Source organism: Streptopelia decaocto (genome assembly GCF_964273445.1).
Source record: "Streptopelia decaocto genome assembly, chromosome: 7".
Lineage (NCBI taxonomy): Eukaryota > Metazoa > Chordata > Aves > Columbiformes > Columbidae > Streptopelia > Streptopelia decaocto.
Window position 1 is genome coordinate 8873974 of NC_138661.1, and position 14400 is coordinate 8888373.

General features: G+C 37.6%; 1 protein-coding gene across 1 annotated transcript in view; it reads left to right on the forward strand.

Annotated features, from left to right (window-relative positions):
- The window catches only part of NUDT14 (nudix hydrolase 14), a 59755-nt gene that overhangs the window by 30808 nt on the left and 14547 nt on the right, over window positions 1–14400 (forward strand). Inside the window, exon 3 of the mRNA XM_082058323.1 lies at window positions 11366–11430. Within this exon, the coding sequence (XP_081914449.1) occupies window positions 11366–11430 (65 nt within the window). The remainder of the gene's footprint in view (window positions 1–11365; window positions 11431–14400) is intronic.

A 14400-nucleotide genomic window follows, 5' to 3' on the forward strand; every position in this document is an offset into this window, starting at 1 on the left:
AAATTCAGTGCAGCTTCTGACACCGAAGGTAATAATGTGAACTTTCTATATAGGAAACCCATGGTTTTACATAAATTCCATTTGTGAATATGAAGCCAATTATTATCAGATAGATAAGTCAGGTTCAAAAGTCCTTGTAATGCATCAGAGCCCTACATTTTACTGTATTTTTATAGGACAACTGTGGTGCTAGTTATGTGGAAATGTCACATTGTCTAGTTGCTGAAGAGCATAGATGACTTCATACATATACAGCTCTTTAGAGGTTCATTGCTCCTAATGAAGGATAAAATTGTGAAGAAGAGGAGGGGTTTCAGGGACACAGGTTTTATTGGTCACTATTTCCTATTGCCAGTGTCTTCTTCAGGAAAGTTATAGGTGTTTTCCATAATTAAGATCCCTTTTCTATAATTAAGACCCCTTTTTCAAAAGTACTCAAAATGTATTTTACTTCTGAAAATGCTGTAACAATGTTAGATGCTCCATTTTTTTTTTAAAGGCTTTTTACCTAAATTGAACGTACACATTGGAATGCCAGTTCTGCAGAGTATACGTGTGTATACATTATATATTTACATATAATTGGTATGTAAAATGAATCTAATGATACGGAATACAGAAAAGCTACTGTGCTAATCATATAAAAACAGACACTGAGCCTAACTCATGTCTTTATCTGTCGTCCTCTTTTGTCAGTGTAAGTAAACATTTGCCTAAGACTGACTTCCTTGCTGTGTGACAGTGAACTGAGAGCTTGTGTGCTGGGTCCCTTTGGGGCCTGTGTTCTCTCTCATTTCGAATGAGATCAACAGAGGATCATAGAATAAGTCAATATTCAATAAATATTCAGAATATAGGCTTAATACAGGAAAATATTTAGCAAGAGATACTGTTATATTTGTATAAATTTATCCTTTTCAGCTGTTGAGATGAAGAGCTGATTAAATTATACAAAGACAAAACCATGAGGACTGCAGTAGTCATTTCATTTACCATAAGTGTGAATCACCTTATTTTAAAATCTTACAATATATTGCAGTAAGACAAGATCATTTAACCATAGGCAAGCTGGGGTGACACTAGCACGATCTGAAATAGCAGATTTTTTTATTAGATATTTGGCTTTTTTTTCCTTAGTTAACGCAAATTCGAACTTGAGTCGACAGTATGTGGCTCCTGAGCTTTCTTAGGGTCGAGAGCACTTAGAACTATGGTATTAGTCTTGTAGTCACCTTTGCTTTATTCAGTTTGTAATTTCTGCTGAACATGTAATTGCTTGCGAGTTAAAGGAAAAAAGAAGTACTTTTTGCAAAATTATTACCGACCACACAATAAACTGGTACCACTCTTCAAAACCTGTGTTATCAAAAGTCAAAAGTTTTCAGTACAGGCAGAAGCAGCAGCATTTCCTACTATATTTAGGTTTAAATTGTAACAGAAAGAAGCAGCAGGACACAAAGACACACCCATGAGGATTAGTTAAGTCACAGAATGCGTTGCCCAGAGGCTGAGGAACCTCCATCCTTGGGGGAATTCAAATCTTGACTGGATAGGTAATCAGACCTAACTTAAAAGTTAGTCCTGTTTTGAGCAGGAGGTTGGATCAGATGATCTCCAAAAGTCCTGAAGGTTTCTATGATTTTATAAGTAGATTAAATACTTAATGAATGATAGAGTTCTCATCTGACAACTGTCAAAACATTGTAAGCTTGTCAAGAAATCTCTCAAGTTATAAGCCATTTTTCTATTGGAAAATAATGCATTTACTATTGTGCTTGTCCTGCTGAGTTGCGTTTTAAGTTGATCTTTCTTTGAAACATGGAAGGTGTTGGTCTCTTCTCCCAAGTAGCAAGTGATAGGACAAGAGGAAATGGTCTCAATTTGCACCAGGGGAGGTTTAGATTGGATATTAGGAAAAAATTATTCACAGAAAGGGTTGTCAGGCATTGGAACAGGCTGCCCAGGGCAGTGGTGGAATCAGCATCCCTGGAGGTGTTTAAAAGGCATTTAGATGAGGTTTTTTGGGACGTGGTTTAGTGCTAGAGTTAGGTTATGGTTGGACTCTATCTTGAGAGCCTCTTGCAACCAAAATGATTCTATGATTCTATGCAGATGACATTAGCAGAGCTCATTGCAAGGTTTTTATTATATCATTAAGAACAACAGTGAAGATTACTAAAAATGAAGCAAAATAAAAATCCTTAATTACCTCTTTTCAATTGTAATTATTGACTGAGTTTATTGAAGTGGTGCTCCTAAGTGTTAAGAGAATTCTGGCCTGTTGTGTTAGGCAGTGACACGCAGCAAAATATGCTTTCTGCAGTTATTTTATGCATTGTTTGCTTTTCTAATTAAGTCTATTTTTCCTCTGAATGCTCAGCTGATGTGTATGTTCATTATTAAATATACCCTTATGAAAATCAAGCTGAGTGCAAGTGATGAAAATTCAAATGTAATGTGTATTGCAAGGTGCTTCTTGGGCTTGAGTCTGTCAGAACTAGTCAGCAATTTGTGGTGGTGTGTGTGATTTGTGGGGGGAGGAGTTGTTAATTTTGTTTTAAGGTCAGTGCTTTTAAAATAAAAAACTGACCAGGAGGACATTTTCCTCCTGCAAATTTATGGTGGCTTTCTGTTAGAAATGGAAACATACCAAATATTACAAAGTAATCATTGATACCTGTAACCAAAAAAAAAAACAACCAACAAACAGGCTCACTTTCCACTTATATTCTCTCTCATCCTAATTTTTCTGTATTTAGTACAATAAGAGCCTGAAATGTAATACTTAAGTTTTACATTCATCTACTTTATAAAGCAAGAGGCCAAGGTTGTTTCAGGTTTCAGCAGCTCCTCTTAAACAGACTCAAGGATTTAAAAAGACATAATTTGGGAACAGATGAAGGTCAGTGTACAGTCATGTGCTCACTTTTGTGCTTTGAGTAATAACGTTTGAGAACAGGAACATGAATGTACCCTTTGCTAGTGGACAAATAGAAGCACAGCTTTCAGATCGTGTTGTGAGTCGATATAAAGCAAAATAAGGGCTACTTCTGTATTTAAAAGTATGAACAATTCACTGTAAAGTACACTGCCTTTGAAATAAAAACAAATTTGAGGAGACTGAATTGCATGCAGGGTTGTTATCTGAGTTCCTCTTGGTCCTGAAAATATCATGTGACAAGGAAAAGGCATTAGGACCAAAAACCTCACAAATCTACTTGTTTATTGTACCTTTGTTATGCCATGTTTTCAACTACAAAAACATGTCACAGTGGCCCAGAAATAGTTCCTGACTTAAAAATTCTTAATGGAAAAAAAACTTAAGTCTTTTCTTATCTCTCTAAAAAGAGGAGGAAATAATACTCCTGCCTTGTAGAGATTGGCTTCTTTTAAGTAAAGAGCTTAATTTATTTCACATTGAAAACAAATTAATTGCTAATTTAATTTAATTGTTTGCTCAGAAGAGAGGCTTTATACTTTGACTAAGACAACTGAAAATTGTAGTTTTCCATCACGAGACAGTTTGCAGGGTGAAGGGAACCTGCGCCTTGGCGAGTTGTCTCCTGCAGGTACCAGCACTGGGGATAAACAGAGGTTCTTCAGGCAAGTTAAACATGAACCAGTGTTAGAAAGGGAAGATGAATATACCCAACCAGTCACTCTGTGCTCACAAGTTACCTGGCTGAGTGCTGGCTTCTGTGCACCCCCAAAATTGGGGAACAAGGAATCTGCAGCATCCCCGGCCAGGTGATGGATCACTGGGGCCACACCAGTGACCAGAGGGGCGGCCGCTATTGGGGCTCTGCGACTGTAGCAGCGGCTATGGGGACAGGGTGGAAGTCATGGGCCCTGACCACATTATAGGAGTGGATTAAATTCCATCTCCTGTTTCATATGGCAGATCATTTGAGCTTTATGGAAACTTAATCCTGTATGTGTTTTTCTGGTTTATGTCCTGGTGTATCATAAGACGCCATGAAATTTAACTCAGATGCTTCCTTTGTGCAAGAACTATCACAGTAGCTTTAAAATGAGTAAAATGCAGCTTTTTAATATCTTTGTAGGTTAAAAAAAACAAGCTTTCTTGGGTGGCATGTGCCTTTTATGTGCAGTGATGTGCTGTTGTGCTGTAAACCTTGTCTCTCTTTGTAATGTCTCCTCCAGGGTGTCAATGGTGTGGAATTTTCATGATTAGCTTCAAAGATAATGCAGAAGATAATGCACTGTTTAAAATAAACTGGATGTAGTTCAACAAACAACAAAAACGTTGAAAAGTTAGGTAAATAATAGCTGAGAGAAGGTAATGATGGCTGGGCATGTTCATGCAAAGGACAACACAACTGAAGAGAAAAATTACTAATCACAAAAGTATAAAGGGTTGTTACAAAGCAGGCTGGAGTAATTTTAATTTCATCCAGTAATCAATGACAGAACAAGAAATAGTGTCTCATGTGGAAAGTATTTTTTAAATTAAACACTAAGAAACCATTTTTACCGATAGGCAATAAGACAATCAGAAAGCCATGTTTTGTAATCACTGTCACGGAAAATGCTCAGGTCTAGACTTGATATCTGTCTATCAAGGATGCTATTGGGGTAATGATATTTTTCCTGCTATTAGAAAAAAAAAACAACATAGTAGCCTATTAGTTTCCTTCAACCCAAGGAATTATGTTATATAGAGGTGAGCTCATCACTCTCTATAACTACCTGAAGGGAAGTTCTAGCCAGGTGGGGATTGGTCTCTTCTCCCAGGCAGTCAGCAATAGTACAAGGGGGCACGGGCTTAAACTCTGCCAGGGGAAATTTAGGCTGGATATTAGAAAGAAATTCTTTCCAGAGAGTGGTCAGGCATTGGAATGGCTGCCCAGGGAGGTGCTGGACTCACCGTCCCTGGAGGTTTTTAAACTGAGATTGGACATGGCACTTAGTGCCATGATCTAGTAAATGGACTGGAGTTGGACCAAGGGTTGGACTTGATGATCTCTGAGGTCTTTTCCAACCCAGTCGATTCTGTGATTCTGTGATTTGTTTGCACATTATATTTGCAAATAAAATGCACTTGATGCTTGTGGGTTTTTGTTTTTCTTTTTTTTTTTTTTTAAGCAAAGACTTGACAGATCTTCTGCTTATGTGCCAGGAGTTCTGCGGGCGTATTTACTGTCTTTTAAGATGTCTTATTATGTTGTTACCCAAGGATCCAATCTAATTAAAATCATAGCAATGAGGCAAAAATAAATGTATTTGATGCTGTAACGTTATCAGAGAAATACACAAAATCTAAAGCCAAATTTTCAGATTCTCATTAAAAAAAAACAACCTTTTAAAATATGTGGTATGAAAGCACCATATAGCATATAAACTCTGCTCTGTCAGTGAAATAGGGTAAAATGGCAATCAAATCTTTATTGAGGGCATTGCTTCATTGGGAGTTTAAATGTTTGCCTAATTTTAAGAGCAGAATCCATAAAAATTCTTAAAACATGAGTTTTGGCTGATTAGTCATAAATTTCTAAATACAGATTTCTGGTAGCCAGATTAGAGACATCTTGTTTTCACAACTTTAGGAATTTCATTTTTTAGTATTTACAATAATATGCCAAATAAACAGGTATTTTTATTCTCTTATAGCCGCTCAAATCAAGGAGAGTCTTCCCTCTGCTCCCAGGTGGTTTTGAATTAAACCTGTTCTGTCTGAACAAGCCGAAGTTTTACATGGTCTAGAGACAGTAGTACAGTCATGGCCTGCATTTGGGGTTGGTAAAAATAATCTTTTGAAAGTCAGGAAATGTTCTATAATCTGAGTGCCTGTATTTTTAGAATTTTATCTGAAAATATCTCCTGGAAAAGAGCAAACGATTGAAACTATTTTTATTTTTTTTTTCAAAATAGCTAAATTAGGTAATTTGTGAACAACTGACTTCCTTAATCTATGCATTTTCTCTCCAGTGGTGGTGAGACTATACATTTATATCTGACAAAGTCTGTGTCACTTCATATTTGGGTTTTGGTGGGTTAAGAAATTAAGTTGCTGGTTTGTCCTTTCCTTTAGCCAGGGCAGAACACTTGAGCTTTTTATTTTGTGAGCTTTCCTTGAAATCTGATATTGTTTTAAAACTTTGATATTTGCCATTTCAGAATGGAGTCATGCTTATGCCTTTGAGATGGATAATTTATTGGTCTTATTATGTGATAGCATTTATGAATGGCAGTTTCACAAATAATTAGGAATTGGAACAAAAGGCCATCAGGCTCTGACATCTGTTACACATAATGCCCACAGAGCTTTATTTAATCAAGTAAGTTAGAATAAAACCTGAATTTATTTATTAAAATATTTTGTTGAAAGAATCCCATTGAGATGCAACGTGTCATTTCCATGGGTATCCTGGGATACGGGCCAAGATATGACACTTAAAGAATGTTATTGAGAGCAACATGCTTTGATGTCTCATTTATTTTGCAGTTGAATTTACTTTCTATTTTTTTCATTGTTATATGAAAACAGGGTGCTGGGAGGATTGTTTATTCCAAACAAGTTGTCCTGCATCATATTCTCTGGTTGGGTACAAATTAGTACTTTGCAAGTAGATAGAGATTATATTTTGAAAGTGCACGTATATGGATTTCTGAGCACTTCTTAATTCATTCTTCCACCGGTCCGATGATTAACCAAACATACGCTTCCTGCTTTATGGTGTCATGAACAACTTCCTGCTGCACTTCAGTTTACTGACACCAATCTTCCTTTTGATTTTTTCCAAAGTACTATTTATTTTCTTAAGCATGTGTGCCTCGCCCCTTTAGTCTGGTTTTACTTAGTATTAAATATGTAAGTTGTATTGGAGAAAGCATTCAAATTTCATCAGAATACAGAAGTCTTCTAGACATCTCTAATTATCTTTTGCCAAATCCACTTTATCTGTGATTAGTATGAAAGGCTGAATGTTTTTGTCAGGAGATTATAGCTTTGCTTTTGTAATAGGCTGCATTTTAAGCAGCCAATTGGATTGGTGTTGGCCTTTGAAAAATGTAAAATGCTTTGAAGGAAGACTTAAATGAACCAGTAAAGATTGTGCAAGCACACACATTTAATCTCAGGACTATCTGCATTATAGTTAAAGCTCTGGGAAACTGAAGGAATTGCACTGGAGAATAATCAAAGGGTACAGCTTTATTACATGTCTGTGCTGAAAATGAAGGGACTGTTTCCTCTGGTTTAAAATACGAGGTGCTGCTCTGATAAAAGGAAGAAGACAGCACTTTATATACCACGTTAGAAGTTTTCAGGGATGTGTCCAACTGTGAAATGAATGGTTAATTTCATTACAGACGTAACACAGGGCCAGCATGCAATTCTTTCTTATGATCACCAAAAGTACTTCTGAAATAACTTAGAATGAAGTAGGCCCTCCTGAAGGATGAATCTTCCCAAAGAATTACTTTTGGTTGTTAGCTCTCAGAAAAGTTTGAGGGTTTTTTTGATTATCACTTTAAAATTGACAGCACAGCATTTCTCATTTGAGCAAGAAAAGGACACTTGTTCACTAACGTGCTTTAATCCTCATCCAGGGTGTTTCTCGAACATAATATTTTTAAAAGACTAGATGGATTTATAGTCTTGACACAGAAAACAACATGAAAGATCAATTTGTCAATACTGTATGAACAAAGAAAGCCAAATTCATATAACTTCAAAAAGAAAAACATTTATAATTTAAAGCTGAAATAATTATAGGACATCTAAATTACTTATTTTTTCCTAGCTAATTTGCCTTCTAGTATCATTCATAAGTCTTGCCAGTTTCTCCCTTATGAACCACACAGGCAAAAATATTACATGTGAGTTTTATATTCACATGCTCTCCAGCTGAGATGAATGCATATTTCTTAAATATTTCTGTAGTTTCACACTACATTTGATTATTTTCTTCTGATTATATCAAAGGGATTTTTAATCCCAAAATATCTGTTGAGAGTCAAGGGGACTGATGAAGTAAATTACTTCTATTCCTGTATTCCAGCTTTGTCCTTCTTTTTTTTTTGAGTCTGCCATTCTTTTATCATTGTCTCCTTTGAGAGCGGTAACTGAAATACCACAGACTCTCATAGAATTCTTGGTTTGGGTTGGTTGGTTTTGTGTGGTTTTGCTTGGTTTAGTTTGTTTTTTAATTAAATAACATTGTTTCCTAAAGTTTTCATTATGGAACTGAGATTTTCATTTGTAAGCAGCACAAACGATATTGTAGACTTTCAACTAACGCTGAGATAATTTTTAGCCTTTAAAAGCAGGTGGAAGTGACTGAGGTTAATAGCTGGGAAGCGCTGGCTTTCAGTGTTAGCATCAGTCTTTTTTTTAGGTGCATTATCTTCCCGTGTTCAATTCTGATCAGAATTTGTGTATGGAGGAGAAACTAAGATTCTGGACTCCTGTGTTGCAGATGCCCATGCGTCAGCTGTATGTATTTCTGCACATTGACTTAGACATTTTAGGGAAGCCAAATATCCATTAGGGAATCCTAATACTTACCTATTTCAGTCAGGGTTTTCTTTGAAGTTTAAATGGTTAAATGCTACATGAGATCATTGACTGAACAGTTGGAATCTCTTTCAGAAAATATTGTGTTAGATACCAAGGCCAGGCTCATACTACCTGCAAACTTGAGTACAATAAAAGCTCAAGTTCAGGTTAGTTGGTCTTTGTAGATTTGTCTTGATGACATTTTAGGTACATATCTTGCTTAAAATATTTTAAGGCTACCCTAATTGTTCTTATATTTATATAAAGAACAGTACGCTGAGGCTGAGGGGAGACCTTATTGCTCTCTACACCTACCTGAAAGGAGGTTGTAGCATGGGGGGTGTTGGTCTCTTCTCCCAAGTGGCAAGTGATAGGACAAGAGGAAATGGCCTCGAGTTGTGCCAGGGGAGGTTTAGATTGGATATTAGGAAAAAATTCTTCTTGGAAAGGGCTGTCAGGCATTGAAACAGGCTGCCCAGGGCAGTGGTGGAGTCACCATCCCTGGAGGTCTTTAAAAGATGTGTAGATGAGGTTCTTAGGGTTTAGTGGTAGTCTTGACAGTGTTAGGTTACGCATTGGACTCAATGATCTTAAAGGTTTCTTCCAACCAAATGATTCTATGGTTCTATCATTATTGCAAATCAAATAAATGTCCTGAATGAAGCCTCAAATAGGTTTTCAAAAGTTATAAATCTACTAGCCTGTGGAAATATTTCATGTGATGTTTCTTGTGGAATAAGGAATACCAAATGGCATTCTTCATGTTAGACACCTCCTAAGAAGGTGTAATTCTGAATTTTCTCCTCTATGACTCTCCAGCTCTGACAAGAGATATTAGAACTTATGTGTTGTGGTTTTGTTAAAAGATGTAAATTTATGTTCAAAATTTTTTGGTAGTCTGTCAGAAAATTAGAAGTAATTAAATAGAAAGTTCTACAGCTTTGTGCCATTTCTGTACCCTCTCATCTCAAGATGGTGTGAGAAGCAGACAATTGCAATAACTTGCTGCTACTCCTTTCCAGCTTAATTTGATCTTGTTCCTTAATTCTGACAGATTGTTTTTAATTTTCCCATCTGTTCCATAAAAATCTCAAGTGATTGACGCTTAGGAAAAAATAATGTCTAATAGCTGAGCCATTTTTAATGAGTTGGTATGAGTTATTTAATGAGATGTGCTGAAGAAGGCAAGCCAAGCGAAAGATTGGGCCTGGGGTGGTGAGTGTAAAGAAAGGTAAAGGGCAACCGTTTGCTTTAGAAAGTCTCTCTAAGCTCAGCTTTAGACTGCTGCTGTCTCCAATTTCAGGCAGTCTGCATCCTTAGGCCCATGGTCAAAACCCAAAGGTTCAGTGATTCTTTTTCCCCTTTTATTTAGTGCGATGTCTAACCTTAGACAGTACCACTTTGGGGAGAGGAACAGCCAGGCAAAGGGAAAAAATAAGATCAAAGAATAATACTTAAGCAAATTTAAAAACATTGTAGGCTATGGTTTAACTTCTTCCAGCAGCCTGCACCAGAACTCCAAGATATTTCTGGTATTAGGTCAGAAAGAACCCCCGTGCCTGTAAACTGAGTGAACATTCTCCTGAGCCTCACTGAAGGCGAAACACTTTGCTTAAAATTCCCTGCAAATGCCATGTTCTGGGGCAGGAAGCCATCGATATGCAGTACGGGTCTGTGAGAAGAGCAACCATGAATATAAATGTTAACATCTGGACTTCTGTTTTGGTTTTTATATGTTATTATAATAAACATTAACATTATTTTTAATAATCATCAAATAGCAGTTTCTCTGGCAGCCTGGGACTTCATTATTAAATCAAATAGTGAAAATAAATATACAGCTCTTTTACAAGGGAAGTTGGAAGTTTTACTCAACTGCAAACATGCCATTGTTAACTCTAATCTATTGTGGAATTCATAGAATAATGAATTAACTTTCCAGTTGCATACAGTGAGGCATAACAAATGAGAGAATGCTGCCATGGTAATGAACAAAATATACATTTGTTTTTGCAGGTTTTCATGACCTGCCTCCTAGGAAGAGAGACTTTTGTCTGTGTTTGGTTGTGTGTGTTTGGTTTGGTTTTTTGTTGGTTGGTTGGTTGTTTTTTTAACTAGTAAAATCCAAGAGTAATTTCAGTGAAAAAGACAACAAGGAACATCAGTATTCCACACCTGTAGAACATCTCCGAGTACACAGCCTGTCAGGTTTCCCTATGACATGTGTTTCAAACAATCAAAGAGGACAGGGGAAAGATTAAAATGTGACTTCGAAGGCACTGAAAGTGGTAGCAGTTAAAACAGCTTCTGGTTAAAATTTGTACAAAATTGGAGTTGGATAGTGTCTGTTTTAAGGCCCAAGCTCAGCAAGTAGCCACAGACAGAAGATGCTCGGTGCTTATGCAGAAATCTCTGGCTCTGAATGAGACTAGACCACGCTTAAGAGTTAGACTATCCTAATCTGGTACTGATATAAAGGAAGAAAATGTTTTTACTTTTAAGGATTTTTTTTCTCGCTATTACTTTCTGGTAGCAATGTTCCAGGAGTTGGACTTTTTTTTCTTTCTGTTGAGGAGAAGGAGTTGGTGGGTGGCTTCCTTTCTCTGCATGAAGGTGACAAAAGTGACTTAATTTAGGATAAATTCTCATGGACTTTGGGAACACAACCCATTATCTATCCTTCTTGATGGATTTTTGGACAAGGATCTTGTTGTATTGTGGCTTTAGCAATAAATCCTCTTTGTATTTATGTCGTTAAAATTAAATTGACAAGACGTAAGTTTAATAGTTCTGCATTAATCCTTCATAAAGCATTGATCTTTTGTTTTTTATCTTCTTCCTCAGCGTGTCAATCCTGATCTTTAATACTTCTCGGCAGTGCTTTGTTGTGGTGAAGCAGTTCCGCCCAGGTAATCCTCTTTTTTTTTAGAGTTACTTTTGCTCTCTAGTGAAGCAAGCTTTTAAGGGTTTAGCAGTTAAAAGTTGGTGCATCTGTGGTGCTAAAATCTTTGTTCTATATTCTCTTTCTTTGTATGATAGCCCACCCTTTTCATCTGGTCAGAATTCCTGACCGGGGAGATTTCCATTAGATGAAACGAATGATCAGGGTAGCCTTACATTCTGCTTTTGGACCAGTCATTGTGCTCTTTTGGATGGAATTACGAACAGCTCTACAACGATCATGCAACAGATCTGTTTCATTTGGAGTTCCTTCTTGACCTATCTAGTATTTAGTAGGCACCTTCTGTGCAGAAGCTCAATTGTTGTTTGTTTGGTGGTTTTTTGTTTGTTTGTTTGTTTTTAATGTGTTATTGTGCATTGTATACTTGGGAATTTAAAATTAGGGAAATTCAAGACTGTATGCTTTTTCATCAATATATGGACAACTTCATTTTACCAGTTGTTTTTCTGAATTTAGGTTAATATACTACTTATTTTTCTCAGTTTTTGGATCAGTTCAAAGCAATATTTACTTTCTGGAAGTTAAAAAAATAATGCATATTCTCTGCATGTTAATTTAAAAAAATCACAAGATATTTCACTGACTGTTGCTAAGAGACCATTTCAAGACTGTTCATGGTAGACTTTATGAGAAACTTTCTCGGGTGGTGTCATGCTGTCCTTTCTCACTGACAGTGATTGACAGGCCCTTCAGTGTTGTGCAGCACTGTTATACTGACAGCACGTACTTCTCATGAAGCACTATTTCGACTATTATAAATAGAAAGTGGTTTTTTAATTTGTTTATCAATAATACGATGTCTTTTATTTGCCAGACGAATGAAATGGCTTATGTAGCTGTTGCTGTCTTTGAAGCCATCTTAGGCAGAAGCTTTCATATATGTACATATATATATATAGGTACTGAACATCGACATGTGCATTACATCATCCATATGGAAGTGTCAAATCTGCCCCGAAAGACTGGCCTGTTCTTGGAGTTAAAGTGTTCCAGAGGCTGAAGCTGCTCAGAAACGTGCCCTTGGGGACGTCTGTCAGTCAGACATCCCACAGTGGTTCAGTCATCGTGGCCGTGCCCTGACATTACTCACGTCACTATAGTTATATTTCCATTCCATGGTTACTGTCTGCCCTGGTGCCTGTTGCACAGAGCAAAAGGTTTTCTCTCTGAAGTCTGTGCTGCTTCTAAAGTCGGTCGTCCCTCCTTGTATGTCCATTCCCACCTTCCCTTTGGCAGCACCAGCCCTTGCGCAGCCACAGCAGAGGTCTTACATGGCTGCAAACAGATAATTTTGAGGATTAAGCAGCTTATCTGACTGGCCTGAAAGAGTTCATGCTGGCTGGAGGGGCGGCAGGAGCGCACAGCCAGGCTGAGGCAGACAGGACCATATTTTTCAGTGTACTCTGGGCTTGAAGGAATCATTTGGAAAGAGCAGAGAGAAGAAAGTTACACATATATCTCAACAGTTTCCATATTAGTTCCTCACCCATGACTGATTGACTAAGGTCTTGAGTAATGCTCATTTTGGTAGTAAATTGACCACATTTTTCAAATATAATAAAATAATGTGTTCTTGGGAAAGTCTAGGGTTAGTACCTATGAACATGTGCCCTGTTTTTTTCACTGTAAGTATAATGACTTTTCAGTGCATATGGTGTTTATTTTTGCATTGACTTAAAATAAACAGTATGAGAGATCTGAATCATAAACTATGTTCAGTTGCAGGAGATACGAAACAATGGTGCAATCAAAGAGAAATCAGAAGTTCAGAGAAAAGCGTGTTCTCCAGTCATCCAATCCCCACTAACCTCTCTGCCCATACTGGTGTATCTTCTCTTTAGGGACAGAAAACAAGGCCGCTTTGAATCACAATTAAGATATTATTTGATGAGTTTGGTGAGTTTTGTTGAGCCATCTATCCTTTGTCCCAGTTTTGCAGAAAGGAAGGCAAGTACATCAGTTCTATGGGAGTTTCCACTCTGAGACTTCTTACAGCTGAGTGGCTCTGGGGTAATTAGTCAAGATGTTTAATTACCACTAGAGTGCTCACTGTGCTGCTGTTCATTGCGTGTGTCCGTTCTGACGAAAGTAGCATAAAATGTCAAAAGACGAGAGTAGCCATTTAGGTGGGTGATGGTGCTGGGAGCCAAGTTCTTGCTTCTAGTTGCTGCTCTCCGAACTCTTTGTGCATTTGCAATAAGCTGATGACCCGTGATGAGGAAGAGGAGAGCCACAGGTTTCCCTCCAAGAGCATGCCTGAGCCAATAGACCACAGGCAGCTTTTCCATCCGGTACTTTATCTCTTCTGGTGCATCACCTGTGCAGTCAAATTTGCACCTTCAGGAGAGGTGTGGGGGCTCTTCTGTTCCCTGATAGTAGCAGGCAGCTTGGTTTTCTAGGCTTTGCTTATCTATGAGAGAAAAATTGAGCTTGAACCTTTCTGAAGCTGTTGATAATCAATTCATACGGTGAAGCCTTGGTGAATGCTCCAATTTTTGGACTTTTACAGAAATGGCTGGTACTGCCTCTTTTCTTCCTTATCTGCAGAGGAAAGCTGTTAGTGTGCTTGGAGTGTTGGCTTTGCTCTGATGAGGACCACTGGATTGAGTCCTTTTGGGAATGTAGGTTTTGAGCTACGCGGAGCCCAGTTGTGCCGAGGGAGAAGGAGAACAGCAGGTGCCTGCCGCAATGACAGGATGGGTTTCAGGGATTCAACAGGCTTGTAACAGAGAGAGTTATTATACTTCAATCGCAGTGTCATATCTCTGTATCCACACTCTTACCTGCGCCCTGTTTTTGTGCCCAAGTCCTTTACAAGGATGCGTGTGGTGTTCTTTTTGTATTTACCAGTATGGGTAAATCAATACAGAAAAAGCAAAACAATCTTAAGAGCATTTGGCTCATCTCAGAGAGATTT